This window comes from Chiroxiphia lanceolata, chromosome 13, assembly GCF_009829145.1.
Source record: "Chiroxiphia lanceolata isolate bChiLan1 chromosome 13, bChiLan1.pri, whole genome shotgun sequence".
Classification (NCBI taxonomy): Eukaryota; Metazoa; Chordata; class Aves; order Passeriformes; family Pipridae; genus Chiroxiphia; species Chiroxiphia lanceolata.
Window position 1 is genome coordinate 722,050 of NC_045649.1, and position 19,693 is coordinate 741,742.

General features: G+C 44.7%; 2 protein-coding genes across 9 annotated transcripts in view; one reads left to right on the top strand and one right to left on the bottom strand.

Moving 5' to 3' along the window:
• Window positions 1-19,693, bottom strand: part of HSDL1 (hydroxysteroid dehydrogenase like 1) — a 39,758-nt gene that overhangs the window by 16,859 nt on the left and 3,206 nt on the right. Inside the window, exons 1-6 of one of the 6 annotated variants that reach the window (XM_032701141.1) lie at window positions 5,950-5,980; window positions 5,816-5,835; window positions 4,737-4,969; window positions 3,667-4,112; window positions 1,259-1,486; window positions 59-354 (exon numbers count right to left, since the gene is read on the bottom strand). In XM_032701141.1, coding sequence (XP_032557032.1) covers window positions 259-354; window positions 1,259-1,486; window positions 3,667-4,112; window positions 4,737-4,956 — 990 coding nt within the window. In that variant the 5' untranslated portion in view covers window positions 4,957-4,969; window positions 5,816-5,835; window positions 5,950-5,980 and the 3' untranslated portion in view covers window positions 59-258. Of the gene's footprint in view, window positions 1-58; window positions 355-1,258; window positions 1,487-3,666; window positions 4,113-4,736; window positions 4,975-5,769; window positions 5,791-5,815; window positions 5,836-5,907; window positions 6,000-19,693 lie in introns of those variants that run through there. The other 5 variants (XM_032701146.1, XM_032701140.1, XM_032701142.1 and 2 more) reach the window with 5 other exon arrangements.
• DNAAF1 (dynein axonemal assembly factor 1) lies at window positions 6,001-17,615 on the top strand. Of its 3 annotated transcripts, none has more exons than XM_032701124.1 (14): window positions 6,001-6,280; window positions 6,923-7,048; window positions 7,521-7,656; window positions 8,482-8,573; window positions 9,400-9,621; window positions 10,354-10,520; window positions 10,778-10,899; window positions 11,437-11,651; window positions 12,144-12,395; window positions 12,975-13,084; window positions 15,010-15,078; window positions 16,207-16,561; window positions 16,851-17,010; window positions 17,321-17,615. In XM_032701124.1, the coding sequence occupies exons 1-13, from the start codon at window positions 6,025-6,027 to the stop codon at window positions 16,955-16,957; spliced, it is 2,229 nt and encodes a 742-aa protein (XP_032557015.1). In that variant the 5' UTR covers window positions 6,001-6,024; the 3' UTR covers window positions 16,958-17,010; window positions 17,321-17,615. The 3 variants fall into 3 exon arrangements, with proteins under 3 accessions (XP_032557015.1, XP_032557016.1, XP_032557017.1); XM_032701125.1 differs by having other exon boundaries at window positions 16,210-16,561; XM_032701126.1 differs by lacking the exon at window positions 6,923-7,048.

Here is a 19,693-nt window from a genome sequence, read left to right on the forward strand (position 1 = left end):
CTCCTGCCCAGCTACCTCAATGAGAAAGTGAACAGAGATTAACACCAAGAACATCAGCATTTTGTTGCAGAGGAAAGCACCAGAGGAGCTGTTTAATACAAGGATACAGAAAGGATCCAGACTCCTGCTGTCTAGGTTACATAGCTTGTTTAACAAGGTCTGGGTAAGTTACAGGAAGTCCTCCAAGGCTCATTACAGTCTCTGCAGCACTGATCAGAGCACACCACGCCTCACACAGGACATCTGGATGCCCCTGTTTCACTCGGGGTGCAGAGCTTGCTCGCGCACGATCCCGCCGAGGTAGAGGGCGAGCCGTGCCCACATGCGCTCCGGCAGGCGCTCGGCCAGCGCGAACTGTGGAGAGGCACATGGACACAGGGAACAGAGCACAGGGAAACAGAGGGACACGTTAGGATACATTCCATTCAACTGCTTCTCAAATCACTACCAAAGCAAGGCAAAACCTGCTTGAACATCAGCAACTAAGCCTTAAATTCCAGCCCTTGGAAGTTAAGCTATTTAGCCGTTTTGGAAGGAGCACCCACAGCTGAACAGTAAAGTTCTGCAAATAAATCTTAAAGCAGTTTGGACAAGTTCCCAACAGCAGTACTGTCCACTTGCTTTAACTGCCACATCTTGCCAGAATTCTTCCCATCTCTTTAATTCCCTTTGGACTAAACCTCACTTCTTCACTTCTTTCTATCAACCTCATGCTACAGGAAATCACTACGCAGGATGCATGAGATGTGACCAATGTGCATAAAACAATCTGTCCCCCAAAAATGAAAACCCTAACAAATGGAGAACCTGCTTCCAGATAAATTAGAACAAAATTATGGGGGTTTTCCCTGCTATTAATCCATCCTCCTTACCCACTCTTTCCCAACACAGAAATAACCTCAATACAGTAAGACTGAAAAAAGCTATTTCTGTTCACAGAAGACAGTTGGCCAGTCAGCAACACCCCAAGTGAAATGAGATACTCTGTGCCAATTAATAAAAACTTGTCACTTTCCCATTTTTGCAGCACATTTCAAGTGGGAATTGGATTCACTCTCCCATCTTAAAAATAAGCATGCCCAAGCATAATTTTCTAAAGGCACAATGCCTTTAAGTCCTACAATACACATTGCACTTTTTCAGAATATTAGCAGAGTTTTGATTGAGACTCCTAAAAAAGTAAAAATTTGATTTATTTCTACGTGACAAATAGTTGAATGAATATTTCCACATGAAATAGTTGAATGAAATCCATTACCAGTAATTCATGCTTCCAGAAACCAGAGGTCCTTGTGGATAACCCAAGAGTAGAAACAGCATGACTTGCATATTCCTCAGCAGAAGGAAACAAGAAAGATCTCTTGTTCAACCAGCTGTTGAATGCTACCATGTTTGTAGCAATTGTACTTGGGGTTAGACTTTGAACAAAAATTCCTTTTGAGGCATACTCATAATGTATTGCTCTACTGAAATAGTCCAAGTAGATCTAGAAAGACAAAAGCAGAGACATCTTTATTTTTCTTTTTTTTTTTATAAACAATGAAATGTCAGGGCAGAGTCTTATTAAAATTACAGAAAAGTTGTAACATACTTTATAAATCAGCTCAATAAATAAAAACTTGAATAAACACTATAAAAATATGCACTTTTAAGTGTGTTTCTATGGGTTATTTGTTTGCTATAAACCTGCCACAGTAAAGTAACTTGCAGGACAATGTGTTGCTTAACAAAATCTGACAATTTCTGCTTAAAAACAGCACAGAAACATTTATTTCATCTAAAACAAACACCTTTGGGGTGTTCAGGGGCATTAAAGCCAGCTATGCCCAGTCAGAAGGCCAAAATAAAGTCTCATTCTTTAATACATTTACAGGGGAATTTTGCATTCAACTGCCTTCCCCAGAAGGCAGGTGAGTTACTTCCAGGGACTCCCTTATGCAAAATTATTCAGTTGTTTGTGTGCCTGTGTTACCTCCTTTAGCTCATTTTACTTTTACAGAATAGCAAAAAAAAGCACAAGACTGGTAATGGGACTGCTGGAATCAGACAGAAGGAGCCTGGCTCAGCCTTATCAGGGCAGCAGCACTGATGCCAGGCTGCTGCTCCTGCCCTGTCACACAGCCACCACCCCTGAGAAAGGGCACTTGAAGGAGCAGCCTGTGAGAAACGTGTTTCTGCTCCCAGATGGCCTCACAAAAGGCTTTCCCAACAGTTTTTTTGGGAAGGCACCTTGTACAAATGCTCTTACAAGTGATTTAGGAAAACTAAAGCAATCACTTCAAATACTGTGCATTGTTAATGCACAAAGAGGCTGAGAACACTAGAGCAGCTTGTTCTCCCTTCTGTGTTCCCAGGCCAGGCTTAAGACTGGATTGCTGATCTAGGAACTGCATTAATGATGCCAGCTAAATAAAGAAACTTCGGTGTATCTGGGTTTGTTCTTTCTTTTTCATTCAAGCTTTTAAATTGTTTCAGTTCAGGGTGCAGTTCTACACACACTTAGCATAATCAAGGAGGCAGATACTCTGCACAGAAACAGGAATCCTAAGCCAGTTTCCACAATGAAGAAAATCTTACGTAAAGAATTTTACACCTTGGCGTAGTGTGAGAGACTGAAATGTTAATGGTTAGTGACTCAATTTGCAAAAGCAGTGGGTGCTTTGCTGCATGGTAACAGCCCAGGTACAGAGGGTGTAAGGACCAGAGAATGACCACAACAAACCAACCTTTGTTTAGCAACAAGCTGTTTTTTGAGCCAGATAAGGGAAAAGGCCAATAAGAAGCAGATCCTGTGATGTGGATCATGCCAATGTTCTCCCTCACACAACTGGCTCAGTTGTAGACAGACACACCCATGGGGGAAGATATAGGGACACTGGGTCCTTAAGGGTAGTAAGAGCTGCTTTGCTCCAGGCAAAAGGAAATACTCACAAAAGCTACCTCGGGAGCAAGGCTACAGCAGACAGCTGCCACTGACAGCTGGGAGCAAGGACCACTTGTGTTTAGACACCAGCTCTAGGCCAGATCCTTCTACAGTCTCAATTGCTTCTGTGGATTCAGCAGCATGTCATCCAGTGTAAATCCACACCAAGATGAGCATTCACACTTACAGCATCACCCAGCTGCCCCATCCTATTCATTCTGACTGGATCTTCTCAGGAAGGATAATTATGGGGGAAAAAGTTCTTTTCACTTCTCCCCACATATGGTACAATGGTGTAAAAAGCCTTCCACCCCTTGGTGTCAGGTGAAGCAGTGGCCTGATTTGGCCACAGCCCTTGTCACAATGGTGGCTTGAGCATGAGTACAGCCCCTCTAGCTACCAAATACTGGTGTGTAAGAGACTTGAGGCATATCTGCACAGTTCAGCTGAATAAGAGAGAGATTAAATTCTGCCACTCTGCTTTGTGCATCTGAGAAAGGCAACATTTCTCCTAGAATTACTGTTAAGCCACAGTTCATACAAAATCAAAGAGCACTGACTTTGGTTCAAAGCCTAGCACTGGCGAGGATGAAGAGTTTACTGCATAATACAATATTTAAACAAATCCCTAGAAAACCTTCAAGTATTTTGATATCCTTGCTGCAAGTGTTTAAAAAACCCCATACCACAACCAACCTATAATGTACTTTCCAGTGCATACCATTAATTACACCCCAACTTACTTTAGAGGCTCCATAGATTGTTACCAGTGGTGTCGGCTGACAACAGAATACAGAAGAAATGTTCACAATTGCCCCTTTCTTCTTCTTTACCATCCCTGGCAGCACAATATGTGTCATCATGTTAGCAGAGGCAATATTGGTATGGATCGTGTCCCACAGCATATCCTCAGACAGATCAGTATAATAGTCCGCGTAGCCAGCAAACATTCCCACATTATTCACCAAAATCCCAATTTCTCTGTCTTTCAGAGCCTCCTTAATGGCTGGGTAAGGCTCACGGCCCTTGCTGAAATCAGCTACAATGAACTCTGTCTCCACGTTATAGGTCTCAGATATGCTCCTGGACACAGCCTCCAGCTTCTCCTTGTTCCTGCTGACCAGGATGATGTTGACTCCCCGCTTTGCCAGTTCTTGGGCGTACGCCTTCCCGATGCCATCCGTGCTACCTGCCAGGGAAAACAACAACAGAATGAACAAGGTGAGAAACAGAGCAACCCCAGCCTTCTCTTTGACAGTTCTTTCAATTATAGCTCTATTCTCTTTTCTGAGATCATGTGGTGCTGAAGATGTTGATTTCAAAGCCACAACATCAAAGACAACGTTGTCAGTAGCCACCTTCTGCAATCCCCCTCATACAAGTTTTATAGTTTCTATGACAAGAGAGAGCTCAAAGCAGAACCTTAATGACAGGCAGAGATGTCAGAGGTACAGGACTCGAACTGTGCTGAAGGACTAGAGCACATATGAAAACACCATAGCAAAAAAAGGATCTCGTCTGCATCTCTGTCTACACTTGCAGGTGTTCATGGTGTACCTTGTAAATTTTGGGGGAAAATTGCTGTAACTCCTTCTCAGCAGTCAGTCAAATCACTTAGCTTGTCCATATCCTGAGGAACTGAATCTAGTAAGGCAATGAACAACAGCCACTCGAGCAGATTAACCTGCAACCAGAGGTAATACAGGCCCCAGGCTGTGACATAAAGCTCACCCAGCAGCACCAGCTACAAGTCTCACAGTACTGGCACAGTATGTCACATAAACATAGGCAAATATGACAGTTCCTCTCTTACCAGTGACCACGGCCCATTGTCCATACTGCCTGACAAGATCAACCTCACCGCCCAGCCTGGGGATGACGTGCAGCCGCAGCATGCTGTAAGTGTCACACGCCAGAGACACACACTTTCTGACTGTGTACCAAGCTCCAACGAGAGCCAGGGCTTCCATGTAGAAACTGCAGGAACGACTGATTTCCCTGTACAAGAGGGAGAAATGATCCACTGCTGCCATGGTGATTACAAGCCTGGAAAAAAGAGAGATACGGGCAATTACAACCGGCTCTTGGGCCATGTAAACTTTTCAGACTGAATGGAAAACCTTTGAGATTCAGCATGTTACAGTCTGAGCACTGTTTCGATACAGAAAACCCACAAGTCAGCCTGCTAAAACTTGGGTATCACCTACCATCATCCTCACTGATATAGGTACTGTTTAGCTCTTGTTCTAGGGTTTAGTTATTAATCAGTTATACTGCAATGACACTGATCAACGACACTGCAAACAAAACTATTCAAGCAGGAGAAGCCCAACACGTCAAAACTAATTTTGGAAGATGAAGAACTTCCTGTAAGAGAGGCAAGGATGATCAGCAGGACAGAGCTGAGACGCAAAGACACAACGGGCTCTTTCAAGGCCGAAAAGCTACACGGGAGAGAACGCAAGCCCTGAGGCAGAACTTCATTCCCACCGCATCTCCCGCCGCCCCCGAACCAGGGCGCGGTGCAGCGCATCAGCCACACCGCACACCGCGCCTGCCGAGCCCTCACGCCTTTTGCCGGGACATACAATTTTAAACCAAGCACAAAGCTCAGCCACCGCCGCCGCCCGGGCCGGGCCCGATCCCCCGGGCCGCCACACACGCAGGAGGGACAGCGGGGCCGGGCGCGCCCCGCCCGCGCAGCCCTGACGGACCCGTCCGGGCCCCTCCGCGGCCCGGGCTGTTTCGGAGGGGCCCCCCAGCCCGGCCGTGCCCCGGCGGTCCCCCGTCACCCTCCGGGCCGGTCCCTCCTCACCCTCGGGGCCGGTTCCCCCTCGCCCTCAGGCCGGTCCCTCCTCACCCTCGGGGCCAGTCCCCCCTCACCTTCTGTGCCTGTCCCCCCTCACCCTCGGACGGGTCCCCCCCTCACCCTCGGACGGGTCCCCCCCTCACCCTCGGACGGGTCCCCCCCTCACCCTCTGTACCTGTCCCCCCTTACCCCCGGGCCGGTTCCCCCTCACCCCGTTCCGTTCCCTCCCCGCCGCCGCACGGGGCCGCCGGGAGCGGCCGCGCCGCCTTGTGGGCCGTCGCGCGCGGTCGCCATGGCGACGGTGCCGGTTGTGGCGGCGGGGCCGGGCCGCGCTCCCTCCCTGCCCCGCCGGGACCTGCGGGCGTTTGGTCCGCAAAAGTCAGGCCCTGAGTCCGGTGCTGACTCGGGGGCTGTGAGAATGGAAGCGCCCGCCGCAGAACGGGCCGATGGAGGGGAGGTCACAGCGCCAGAGGCGGCAGAGGCGCCGCCGGGCGACCCCACAGCCGGAGCTGCCCCCTCAGACCGTGAGGGCAGCGCTGGCAGCACAGGTGAGCCCCGGGCTGGCTCGCCAGGACCAGCTCGGGACACTCTGGCCAACACAGTGAGCTGACATCGTCTGTTAACTACTCACCTGGATGCCATGCGAGGCTGTGCTTTCTCCCAGCAAAGTCACTGGAAATCCTGCCATAACTGAGGCGTGCTCAATAGCTACCTGCCTGTCCCTTTTTTTACCGTTACCTCTGTTTCTTTACTTTCCTCTTGCCGGAGAGGTACTTTTTCCTGTGTTGTGATCACACAGCTGGCCTGACCTCTAAATCACAGAGCACAGGTCGCAGAATGGGTCACGCTGGAAGGGACCGCCGTGGTTGGGACCATCTGGCCCAACACCCTGCTTGAGCAGGGCCATCCCAGGGCTCATGGCACAGGATTGCACCCAGAGGTTCTGGAATATCTCCGGTGAGGGAGACCCCACACCCTCTCTGGGCAATCTGTCCCGGTGCTTGGTCACCCCCACAGCAGAGAAGTTCTTCCTCCTCACATTCAGGTGGAACTTCTGTGCATCAATTTCTGCCCATTGCCTCTTGTCCTATTAAATAAGTCCTATTATTATGTTTCAATTACAATCATATTTAAACGAGCTGGTACAATCATCTTGTTTGTACTCTCTTTTTAAATGTGCGGACTACAAGTGCAACTAGAAGGACCAGAGCAAGATTCTGAAGAGAAGAATATTGAAGTTGCAGTTAATCAAAGGCAGCATAAAGACAGCGTGAATGAGTGTAGCTCTGCAGACACCTTCCAAGGAGTGCAAAAGGGTAAATCTGTAGAAGAGCTAAGCTAACAGACAGTGCTTGGGATGACTCAGATGCACCATTACTGTAGTCTCTCTACATGCAAAGTTAAGAGTCTTGTTAAATGCAAATTAGTGTTAATTAATTGTAATACATAGTAGATGTCTAAGACCATAAGAACATTGATGCCAGTACTTTATTGTCACTGTATGTTATAATAATCTTAGGACTAGTGAGTATTACCTGACTTCCAGATCTAAAAAAAAAAAATAAATGCAGATTTCAGTAGTTAAATTTGCTACTAATTATTTTACTACTTTGCCTTCTAAAAACGTTAAGTTTCATTAACATTGTCAGCAAAAATCTTGGTTAAAACCCTCCTCTTCCTGAAATTCACATTCAAGTGCTCTTCAATATTTCTCTAAAGTAATTGGCAACGTGACACATTTTCCCCACCCTTGCTGTTAAATTGCAACTCCTTTTCTTACTTACAAAGATGTTAAAACTCAAGAGAAAGCCGTCAACTGTGTGTCCAGAGCAGACCAACAGAATGAACAAAAATCAGGTGTTGATCAGGAGTCTGCAACCAGCTCATCCAGTCAAAGGACAGCAGAAAAGAGGGGCTCTGTAAGGTAATGCATTGCTTGTGGATGTGTTTTATTTAAATCTTGGCATCATTGAAGTCACTGGGAGTTTTGCTGCTCTGCATGTTGATCTTAACTCTGGAGAACAATTTTGCAGATGAACTTAAGAATAATCAATGAATCAGGAATTAGTGATATCTCCAGCATCTGTACAGATATTTGGGGGTTTTATGGCCACAGTAGCAAACTACATGAGGTAGTCTATTTAGTGGATCTGGAGAAAATTGTGCAAACTCTTGTGGGAGTCATTTGCCAGTAGATTTGACCATTTCTCAGCATCAGTTCAGACAAGGCATTGTGTTAATTCCTCGTGGCATTCCCAGCCAGCCACAGCTGCACAGTAAAACTTTCTTGAGTGCTATTTCAGAGTCAGCATTTCATTAAAATGTTGGGCAGAGAACTATTGATTTTTCTAGTCTGAGAAAAATGTTGCATAGTGGCTGTGCCACCCAAGGTCCTGTACCAAAGCAACAAGGAACAGAGGAAAGAACTGGAGAGGAAGGAAGGAGAGACTAACACAGAATCATGCTGCTCTTTTCCAGGAAGATGGACTCTCTAATTCCCTGCCCATTTTCCTACGTACTCTCTGTTTTTTAGCAGAAGGGTAAACTCACTTTAACAGGTAGAAAAGCCACTGTAAAAAAACCTACTGCTTTTTTAAGTTGGAATATAGTTTTGAAAGCTGTAGCTATTTGTATTGAGTGAAAGAACTATTAATTGTGTTGCATTGGAATCTGTAAGGAAGCAAAAGATTTCAGAATGTGCACTGAAATACATTTTTGGTTTTGCTTCTGCTTTCTGTTATTATTTTAGAATGACAAAAAAGACTCTGCTGGACATCTGCAAACAGCAGAAGTTATACTGGACCCCCTACTTAAATGATACGCTTTACTTGCATTATAAAGGTAAGATGTGGACATCACTGTTTAGATTTATCATTCCAAGTAGCATTTTAGCAGAGAATCTATTTCATGGCTCACTAAAGTAAGATATCTAGTCATTCTTTTAAATTAAAAGCATAAGTTAATTTTATATAATACTGGAATTGGGAAACAAAATGTCTCAATATGAAGGTAGAAAAATAAACTGATTATACATCTAATTCACTTTGTGTAATCATTCAAGGGATCAGTAGGAATCAAGGGACATATTTTTGGGTTTTTTTCCTAAAACAATATCCTCTGAGAAATGTCTTAAAATACTGGTCTGGGTTGCATTCAGAGGAAAAGATATGTATTTTTCCTTAAATGCGTTTGTACAAAGAGCTTTTTCCAGCTTTTAGAACCTTTCTATTGCCAAATAAAAATGGTCAAGAAGAAAATGAACAGTAAAGACTTGCTGCATGTTAGCAAACACTACTGAAAGGAAAGCAAGGTGTTGGAATGAACACAGATTGTCCTCTTGTGATCTTTGAGCAGGTTTTTGCATGATGCAGTTAGCTGGTCCAAGTTAGCCTAAGAATTCTTTCAGATAATTAGGACATGCTACCTTCTGCATTTGGCCTTGGGTTTGCTGTGTATTATTTGGCATCTAAAGGGCTGCATGAGATCCAGACCAGAACAGGTACTGACTTGGTCCTGCCCTTTCCGGGCCGGGCGCGGTGCCGTTAATTCCGAGGGGATCCCGTCAGTCCCCTCAGTCCCAGTGTTCTCCCTCCCAGGCTGCTGCAGCAGCTCTGCTTGCGTGGCACTGCCTCTCCCAAAGTTATTCTAAAACCTCTTTTGTGTGCAGGGTTTGACCGGCTGGAGAACCTGGAGGAGTACACGGGGCTCAGGTGTTTGTGGCTGCAGTGCAATGGCCTGAGGAAAATCGAGAACCTGCAGGCGCAGACAGAGCTGCGCTGCCTCTACTTGCAACTCAACTTAATTGAGAAAATTGAAAACCTTGAACCCTTACAGAAGCTGGATTCCCTCAACATCAGTAACAACTACATTAAGACCATTGAGAATCTCTGTAAGAACTGTTGGTACAATGTGTTGTAACCTTGGCCAAGCCCATGTTCCTAAGCTCTGACTAAGCTGTTATCAGTGGCACTAGTTTCAAGGGATAATTTTATTCATGATAGAATTTTGCACAATATCCCATACCAAAGTCCACAGGGCTTCTGTTGAGGAGTCAAACCTATGTATTTTGCAGATTAAATAGATGAAAAAAGAGAAAATACGTAGGAACTACTTTCACGTGGATACCTAGAATAATTAGGTATTTTTTTCCTCACTTCTTAGTACCATCTCAGTCTTATCTGTGTTGCAGACAGGCTGACAATCCAGTTTTCACTATTTACTTTACAGTTAAGATGTGCTTTGGCAGTTGCAGACACAATTACTGAATCTCTTATGTCTGCTGAAAGATTTATTCTGTCTTCAGCAGAAAATAAAAAATAATTCCCCTACATTACCACTTGCATACATTGGAAAATTTTGAAATGTGTGTAACTAGTTAGTTTGAAATGTGAATGAAGGACAACCACTATCCCAAAACCAAACAGCTGTGTTTCCCAGGGTGAAGAAAGCAGCTTTGGAGGCCAAGCCAAAAAGTGCATATAGCAGAATAACAAATTTAGAAAAAAGCTCCAAATTCAATACAAACATTTAGTTTGACAATGCAGTTTTTTACTTGCTCCAGGAACCCCTCTGTGAAGCAACAACTCTTACCTTTCCTCCCCTCGTCCTCGTTGTCCTGCAGCTTGTCTGAAGGTCCTGCAGACTCTGCAGATTGCTCACAACAAGCTGCGAACAGTGGAGGACATCCAGCACCTGCAGGAGTGCCCCAGTATTTCTGTTCTGGATCTGTCCCACAACAGCCTCAGTGATCCAAGTATTGTAACTATTCTGGAGACCATGCCTAACCTGGTAAGGCAAACACAGCTCAGGGGTCCTGTCCTGTGTGTGGGTGAGCCCCATGAAGTGCTTTGGTTGGGTAGTTCAGTGCACAACAGGCATTGGTTTAAAAGAAACATTAGTAATCATTGTTTTATTTCTTGTTGATTACCTGTAACACTCAGGGTGTTTTATTCACCTCTTGTTTTTGAAATGACAGGGAAAGTGCATGTCCAGACTGGGGTTTTTTTGCTACTCAACTTTAAAAATGGTTCCCCTTGTTTCTCTAGCACGTGCTGAATTTGATGGGAAACGAGGTGATAAGGAAAATTGCTAATTATAGAAAAACACTTATTGTTCGACTAAAACAACTAACATATCTGGATGACAGACCAGTTTTCCCAAAGGATAGGTAAGAAACACAGCCTTCTTCATCACACAGCAATAAAGATCAAATGCTGATGATCACTCACACATTTTTTGTCAAAATTGTCATGGAAGGAAAGGAAGACTGACCAGTATAATTTATTGAAGGTGAGTGACTTAGAGGACAAGAGTATTGTATTGCAGACTTCTAGATCTAACATACCTAGGAAAAAGCAATCTATTTTTTCACAAAAGAATTCTTGAGCAGAATGCTCTTAGGCCAAGTCTGTAGAGCAGAGGCAAATCCTGATTTCAACAGAAGCTGAACGGGTGTCTGGAAGAGCCAAGCCAAGCCCAGACAATCTCTGGGGCTGTGATCACCAGCATTTGGCTGTCTTTATTTTTTTTTGTTTCAGTTCCACATACAAGATGAGATACATGTTCATCCCTGTTGCATAAGGGATTGTCACTGCTAAATGCTTTTCTTCTATTTTATGCTGTTTCAAGCTATTTTAAATTTCTCTGTCATTGCAAAGATGGGCTTTTGTAGCTGTATTACAGTGAGCTTTTGTGTTTTCATTAGAGCCTGTGCAGAAGCCTGGGCTGTTGGAGGGCTTGAAGCTGAGAAAGTAGAAAGGGAAAAATGGGAAACCAGAGAGAGAAAAAAAATCCAAGATAGCATTGATGCATTAGCAGCAATGAGGCAAAAAGCAGAGGAAAATAAAAGACAAAAGTGCATGGAAGAAGGAGATACAAGTGCAAGATGTGGAAATGGAGATGTGACAGATATCCTAGAAGGTTTGTGCTTACAATTTTGGAAGGTGTCTGTGACCACTTCAATTTGAATGTGCAGAGGAGTCCTTATCTGATAGTTTTTGGATTGACTAACAAGTAAAATTTGTTCTGCAAGCAAGTGAATTGCACAAAGGAGAGGACAGCCAGCACTTGCTGCTGATCCATCAAAGTCCTCAAGCATATGTTTAAATATGTAGTCACTTGTGAGTCTTTTCAAAGGTAACTATAAGGACCAGCCAGTTGTTTACTACAGTGTTACTAGATGTTTTACTAGATGATTTTTTTTTGCCTGGGAACTTTATTTGCTGGGGAGTTGAGATGGGAAAACCCACAATATTGCTGCAGTCTTGGGAGGACTACTCATCCACAAATAGCTGCTCAAACGAAGTAGGAGCTTTTGCTGCATATTTTAGGCCAGTGTAGTAATGTTTGCATATTTAGAATGAGCAGTGGTAGATTGACTTAGCAATTTTAGTCAACTTGTTTCTTCTGTAGGAGCACCTGCAAATTCAAAAGATGGTGATGGCAATTCTAATCCATCAAAGCCTTCAAATATATCAGAAGAGGAAGAAGCTCAAGAGAAGACTGAGAAATTTAAAGATGAAGGTTTTGATGTTAGTGATGAAGTGATATCACTTCTGCCAAATAGGGAAGATAACACATCTGGAAATATTCCTGCTGGAGTTCAGGAGGATGTGCAGGAACCAGACTTTTACAAATGTGCAGATCTCAACCAGGAGGCAGATGGTAACGTACCCAGTGAGGAACCAAAGCAAACTGAGGGTGCAGAGATGATGAGCCAAACTCTGCCTTAGTGCAGCCTCTGCTGATTCATAGAAAAGAACATTCCATTAGATTTCCACAGTGACTAGGGAAAATCAAGCAATACTGGATAAAATATTCTTTAAATACAACAAAAAAAAAATTCTGAGGGCTTAACCTGCAACTTCTGCAGCTTAAGGGTGGAACTGCACTTCTCAAAGATGCCAGGTTTAGTGACAGGACAGGCTGCCCTTGGTGCCACTGTGCAGTCTGTCTGCCAGCAGAAGCTGGTCATCCCTCCAGAGGTGGGTTTGTGCCCTCACACATGGAAGAATGCTTTTATAGATTGTGGAATACATTATTGCCAACTGAAAATATGAATTTGTACAATATAAGATATAAGAGAGACCAAGAATGTGATGGAAAGACCAAGTGCTGGATTCAGCTGTGAATTGTGCAGTGGTGGTCAGTCCCCAGCAGTTTGGCTCTGCAGTGCTTGCTCTTGCAATGTAGACATTTTTTATTCAGTTAGTTCTCTCCAGCTGACTGTTGCTTGTTCTTTAGATCTGCCAAGACAGGAGGCAGCCCCTGACAAGGCCCAGCTTCCTGAAGGGGATGAATATGCTGGAATGGAGCAGTTCAAAGTGGAGACACTGGAGAAACTTTATCTTGATGTATGTATTGGATTGAGATTTTGAGAAGTTTACATGTGGGTATTGTCTTCTCCAAGGTAATTCCTGTAACATCCTGGCCAGTAAAACTGTATGCCCAGGTTCTTAAGAGAGCTCTACTATCAGGATAAGTAAAAGGAACCCAAAAGGTAAAGTTGCAGAGGTATCATTCTGTCCAGTGTAGCATATATAAAGAATTTACCACTGCTTCCAAAGTTTATTTTGTCCTACAAGTGCTTTTGTCCTATAAATCACCTGAAGTTGACCTTCTATCTCTTTGATCTAATGAGGGCTCTCATTTAAAAACAAATCACATCAAAAAGAATCTAGTAGATACATTGGTCCTCTTAAGCAAAACTCAAATGAAATATGCAGTTGAAAATGTGAATTATTGCAGAAAAAGCATAAGGAAGAAATAGCAACCCCATCATTGTCAGTTACCTACCAGTATTGGGTATTATAAATTAATTCTCAAAATAGAACTCGGAGGTCTATTTCCAAGAAAAGCAGGATTTGCATTATTCAGGTATATAATAAGTAATTGACATTTGGAATATGGTCCTGTATTATGTAAGACTGCTATCTGATGATGTAACATTTAAACATGTTTACCACACTTAACCCTGGGGAGGACATGGATACCACTGAGAAATACAACCTCCCTTCAGAGCAGAACTGTTCAGTGTGTCCTGACAGTGTCACACTGTGACACAACCAGCAAGAACAAACTTCTGACCTTACCATTTCCCAGAGCACTTCATACACTCTTTGATACCTTACACTGCCTTGCTTAATTACTGCCAGAAAAGTCTCGTATCTTTGCCATGCTCTCAAACTCCCAGGAAAAATTCCATGTTCTCCAAGGGCTCAACCCACTGCTTCAGTAGAGGGTTTGCTGCTGCCTCCTCCTGCTTGGCTGTCTTTAATAATGGGTTTAAAAAACACAGTGGAGAGAACTGGCAGCAATTCAAAGCATACACAATACTATCTTTAAAAGCAGATCTTGCAGGGTCTGAAATAAAGGCTTTAAATATGTGGTGATACTGTAGGTACCCACGATGTGAGGAACTCATCAGTTCAGTGTTTGTTTTTCCCCTGGTGCTCAGTGGCACCACTGGAAGCTCCTTTGCCCAAACTGTAACATAAAGAACTGTTCAGCATGCACCCCTGGGGTTCCTTTAGGCTCTTAAACAGTGACTGTTTTAATTCTGCAGGAGAAAAGCCAAACCCAGATCACACACTAATGCACATCTCAGTGTCCTTTGCTACTTTGTTCTCCAGCCACGTTTAGTAACAGCAAGAGCTTCTCCCAGCAAACACCCCCCTGTACTCACATCAGCGCAGACATCCCAAGGAGCCGGAGTGCTGCCATGGCAGGGGATGGCTGGGAAGGGCTGGGGAGGAGCTCAGCACAGCTCTCCTTGTTCGGATCCCGACTGTGGATGGTCTGGGGAGTGAGATAAGGGAGGAGAGCGGAGAGGATTTGCAATGTGGTGGTTGTGACATCCCTTTGTCAAGCAGAAACAAGCTCCTGTTGCTGCACAGGCCTCGGCAGTGTTTGACCCACATTCCATGTACCTAAACCAGGGTGACTTTCAGTGAGTGATTTTGGTTTGATCTGCAGGTGCACCCTGCTGATTGCAACAAGATTAACAGCTACATCACCTCCCTGCTGACACCAAATTCCACCCACTAACATTAGTCTCAGATCTTAAGCTGTACTTGTTGAATGCTGTTTTTGTAAAGCTGTGTCACTTCAGGACGTGCTGCACTGGCCCCAGCTGTGAGGGGAGGACAGGGGGCACTGCTGGCCGTGGCCTCACACCCTGACAGGCACTGCCCTGGAGAAGGTTCCCAGGGAGCAGAGGTGTCCTCCTTCATGGGTTACAGTAGCTAAGCACTGGTTCATGATCTGTGATTGTTTTCAGGAACTGCCTGATTTAGAAGATGTAGATGTAACTGAATTTCCCCCAGAAGAGGAAATCTTTGTTCAGAAGGTAACATTTTTATTAATTCCAGTAATGAAGCTTGTCTAAACACATTCACAAATGTTTTGCAAAGTGAGGATAATCTAAGTTGTGAAACCCTGGGTTGGGAGGTGCAATCAGTTATGCATTTATAAACTAAAATGGATGATTTCGGCAGATCATATCCACTTGTAAATCTTTTTTTTAATTTGATTTTTATATTATTCTATAGCAAAAATAGGAGAATGAAAACCTAAGATCAAGTAATGCGCCAGTTACATAAGTTTAATTTCTTAGTAGTATGTAATGTTATAATGAAGATTACTCTTAAAATACACTTTACCAGTACTAATATGCTGCAAAGGACTGAACAGAGAGAACAAAGCACCTGCTGCTGAATAAAATCTGACATTTCAGCTGAAAACACAGGGAGATTCACCCTCCTCTGCTCCACTGCAGGACAGTCCTCGTGCACATTAGCACTTTGCTTTGCTCAAGCTAATCTTTTAGGCAACAGCCTATGAGCAGAAACAGAAGGGGCAAAAAAGAAGGCACCAAAGACTAAAAGCACAGTTTTGGCTCTCCTGCTAATCAAAGAATCATCCTGGCCTTGCTGGAGACAGGACATGTTCTTACAGGTCTCTCCAAGGTAACTTTTCTGACAGTCAGCACAAGGCATGGAATTTATTTTCTCTTTTGGTCACAGACTCACGGCAGAGTTGCAAAATGTCTTGGCCAACAAAGCCTCCAATTAAAAGGCGGCAAGGGAAGGGAACAAAGGATTAGTGAAGGAGTCTGTGTTAGCAGCTGTCATGCTGCAAAGGGTGCTCAGTTCTCGACTGAAGACAAATGAAGATGTTAGTCAGGTTTGGAGTAAAGTAACCCAATGCAGCCCACACGCTGCTGAATTGCTGAAATAGGGCTTTTTATCAACTGTTACTAGTTTATGGTCAGTTGGTCACTGAAGCCTGAGGAATAGTTAACCTGAGAGCCATCCATCCAGCAGCAGGGCTGGGGGGAAGCACATCTTCCCTACATTTTAGGAGAACACCACATCAGAGCTGACAGCTGTTACATGGATCCAAGTGATAGTTACCCATCCTTTAGCTTTTATATCTAAGAATAATATATTTTCAATTATGTTTTCTGCCTTTACAGCAGGACTATCACCCAAAGATTGAAATAATTTCTGAAGTGACAAATGACAGCGATTCTGCATTAGAGGAAAACAATAAAAGCACGTTTGAGAAATCAGTAGAAGAAGTTCCAACAGCAATTTTTTCAAATGTATGTAAGAGCCATAAAGAGCATGAAGAGGAGGAGCACTTAAGACCCCTTCTTGAAAGCTTCTTTACAGAGCCTGCTAATTCAGAAAGACACCTGGAGATCAAAGATAAAAAAGCAGCCCCCTTGAAACCCTTGATACAAGAGGTAGTCACTGAGCCCAAGGACCATCTGCTGTTGTCACCAGTCTGCCATCAACCAGATGACCCAAGCCCATGGGAAGGGGATGGTAAGATTACAGTGACATTACAGAGGAAAAGGTGGGTGGCACATGCACACTAAAAGTAAGGGTCTGTTCAGCTCTCATTGAAGATTGCTAGTTACAACCACCTCTTCCTTTTATTTGTGTGGGAATCCTAACAAATTAGGAATTAAATGGTATTTTCTCTTTTTCTACAGAGGGTTTCTTGCTGAGTTTCATTTAAATGGCTTTAAAAAATTGGGCTCTATGTTTCTTTTTTCAGCATTAAAGACCACCAGTGATTTTTATTTGTGTTTTCCCTCTGTGCTTCTAACAGGGGCTGGCAGTGATGGAGAAGCTCCAGTGATGGAGGGCCTGGCTGAGGGTGAAGGGTGTCCTCACAGAGCACCAGGGGACAAGGACACTGAGAGTGGATTGGATTAATCCCTTTGGAAAAAAAGGGACCAAATCTGGAGCACAGCACCTGGCTGAGTGCATGGGATCATCCCACAGGATGGAGCCCAGCAGTGGGATCATCCCACAGGATGGAGCCCAGCAGTGGGATCATCCCACAGGATGGAGCCCAGCAGTGGGATCATCCCACAGGATGGAGCCCAGCAGTGGGATCATCCCACAGGATGGAGCCCAGCAGTGGGATCATCCCACAGGATGGAGCCCAGCAGTGGGATCATCCCACAGGATGGAGCCCAGCAGTGGGATCATCCCAAAGGATGGAGCCCAGCAGTGGGATCATCCCACAGGATGGAGCCCAGCAGTGGGATCATCCCAAAGGATGGAGCCCAGCAGTGGGATCATCCCAAAGGATGGAGCCCAGCAGTGGCACCATCAGTTGGAACTGGCACCACCCGGGGACACACAAACCCCCCAGCCCAGGCTCTGCAGGGCAGGGACTGTTCCCTGCTTTGCCAACTGCTGTTCTGAGGTTAAATTCCATGCTCCTGTTCTTTGTCCCTTTGCATCCTTCTAGAAATTACTTAGTTAAATGTTTATATCTCAGGGTTTCAGTACAGATGTAGTTTCAAAGCAAAATGTAACATGTATCTGTCATTTGAACCAAATAAAGATTCTGCTTGTAACCACACCCTGTGAGAGGTGGCCTCATCGTCAAGGGCTGACAGTGTTTTTGTGACACAACCACCACCACAGCATCAGCAATGGCCTCAGCTCTGAGTGGCCTCACTTCACTAAGCCCTGCTCACATTCAGGTGTCTTTTTTCATGTTTCTATAAATCCTTAATAATTTGTGATAAATAGAATTGAACAGGTCTTGTAGATGTGAACATTTGAAGAAATAAAATATTACTATGGGCTTGTTGAAAAGATGAATTTCCAATTAGCTGGGCTTAGGTGCCATCTGGTGGCAAGAGAACTGGATCTCACAGTAACACAAAGTAATTGTAGAAGCCCTCAGGGAAGACAACACAATTGCTTTAAATTTCAGCCATTTCCCACTTTCCATGGATTAAAACATGCTGGTAAAATCCTTGGGCCCCAGGACAGGGTGGGAGGGTGAGCCAAGGGCCTGTGGAGAACAGGCTTGTCTGAAAGCACCAGCAGAGGAATCTGCCCTTCAGAAAGCTGCCAATGCTGCCAGCAACCTGTGGGAGCTTTGTCCTAAAAAGTAGCTGCTTCCTTTTCTGACCAAGCTGGATAAGGACCACTTTGAGGGCTTTTGGTTGTACATTTTCTGTGCTGTGCTTTAGTGCCTGTCCTGTTTTAGTGCCTGTCCTGGTACCCTCCTCCTATACTAGAAGCAAGGAGGGACTATATTATGTTTGTAAACAAAAGATTTAAAAAAGTAATCCAAGAGTGAAGTTTGAGCTCTCTTATCACTGAAAGCAAGAAAACCAGGATACATTAAAAAAAAAAAAAAGACAGCAAGTGGTTTCAAGAACTACAGATTCCTTTACTGTGATCCTTTTACCAGATATACCCACCCTGACCAGCATTTTAGTTTGGAGAATTCAGCAGCTTTCTGAGCTGTGTTTACTTTGCCACATTTTACACGTGAGGTGTCCCCAGGTCCTGTGTGTTCACAGTGACCACAACCCACCAGCAGGGCCTGTTTGAGCTCACAGGTAAATCCCCTGAACCTTACAGGAGAGTTGCATTGGGGAAGGAGAAAAGGAGTGAGGGGCAGGTGAAAGGAGTGAGAGAAACGCCAAAGCAGGACTAAATGAGAAAAGGAAACATGTTTAATTAGTGTTTTCTGTAAAACTTTACAAATGTACAGCATAGTGCAAAACTCAGTCTCAGCACGTCACCTTCGAGTAAAATGAACAGTGTAAAAAGCCGAGGAACACGAGCTTGGCTCTTCACAGGAGTGGCTCCAGAGTTCTCTTCCTGGAGGTTCCTCTCTCCCTGTCAAGCTCCAATCCCATGTTTATAGTAGAGCAAAAAGCCTAAAGAAAACCCCGAGGACCCTCCCGAGAGGCTGCTCCCCACGAGCTCAGGCTGCCCCTGCACGGAGACGCCGCAGCCCGGACGGTGCCGGGCCCTGGGCCGGGCTGAGCCGGCCCTGCACAGGCAGCTCCCCAAGGTGGGTCATTGCTCAGCCCCAGCCAGGAGGGCACTGAACCCACACCCAACCTCAAGCACGCCACAGGCTTTGGAAAAAGGCTTCAGGAGCTGAAGTTAAGCATGTGCTTCAATACCTTGCTGGATCAATACATTCAGTGCTAACATTTCAGCAGCCTAGAGAGTGGGAGTTCAGAGAGGGATGTGAATCTTGAACACACCCTGCCAGGTGTCAGCAGACACCAGACAGCCTTCAATTATCTATGAGAAAAGAATTAAACAGAGTGCAACTCAACGACTTTCCATTGCTGGAAATGGCAAAATAGTGGCAAATGGGCTGATCTAGGTGAACTTTCTGAGCACAAATCCCTTGAAAAGGAAAACCTTTTCCAGGATACACTCAAGCACATCATCTAAATACTAGGCCAATGGGGGCTGCCAGAATTTTCCCTTAGTCCTGAACACAAAACCAGTGGCTGGGATTAATTCAGAAGCTCTCACACCCTGCTCCTGCACAGACTGCACCACCAAGGCAGTGACAGAGCTCCCAGCACACAGGAGTCAGCTGGGGGAAAATGTGCTCAAAAGTGAACATTTCTGAACTAACACATCTGTTCACATAATGATAAATGGATGGAGGGA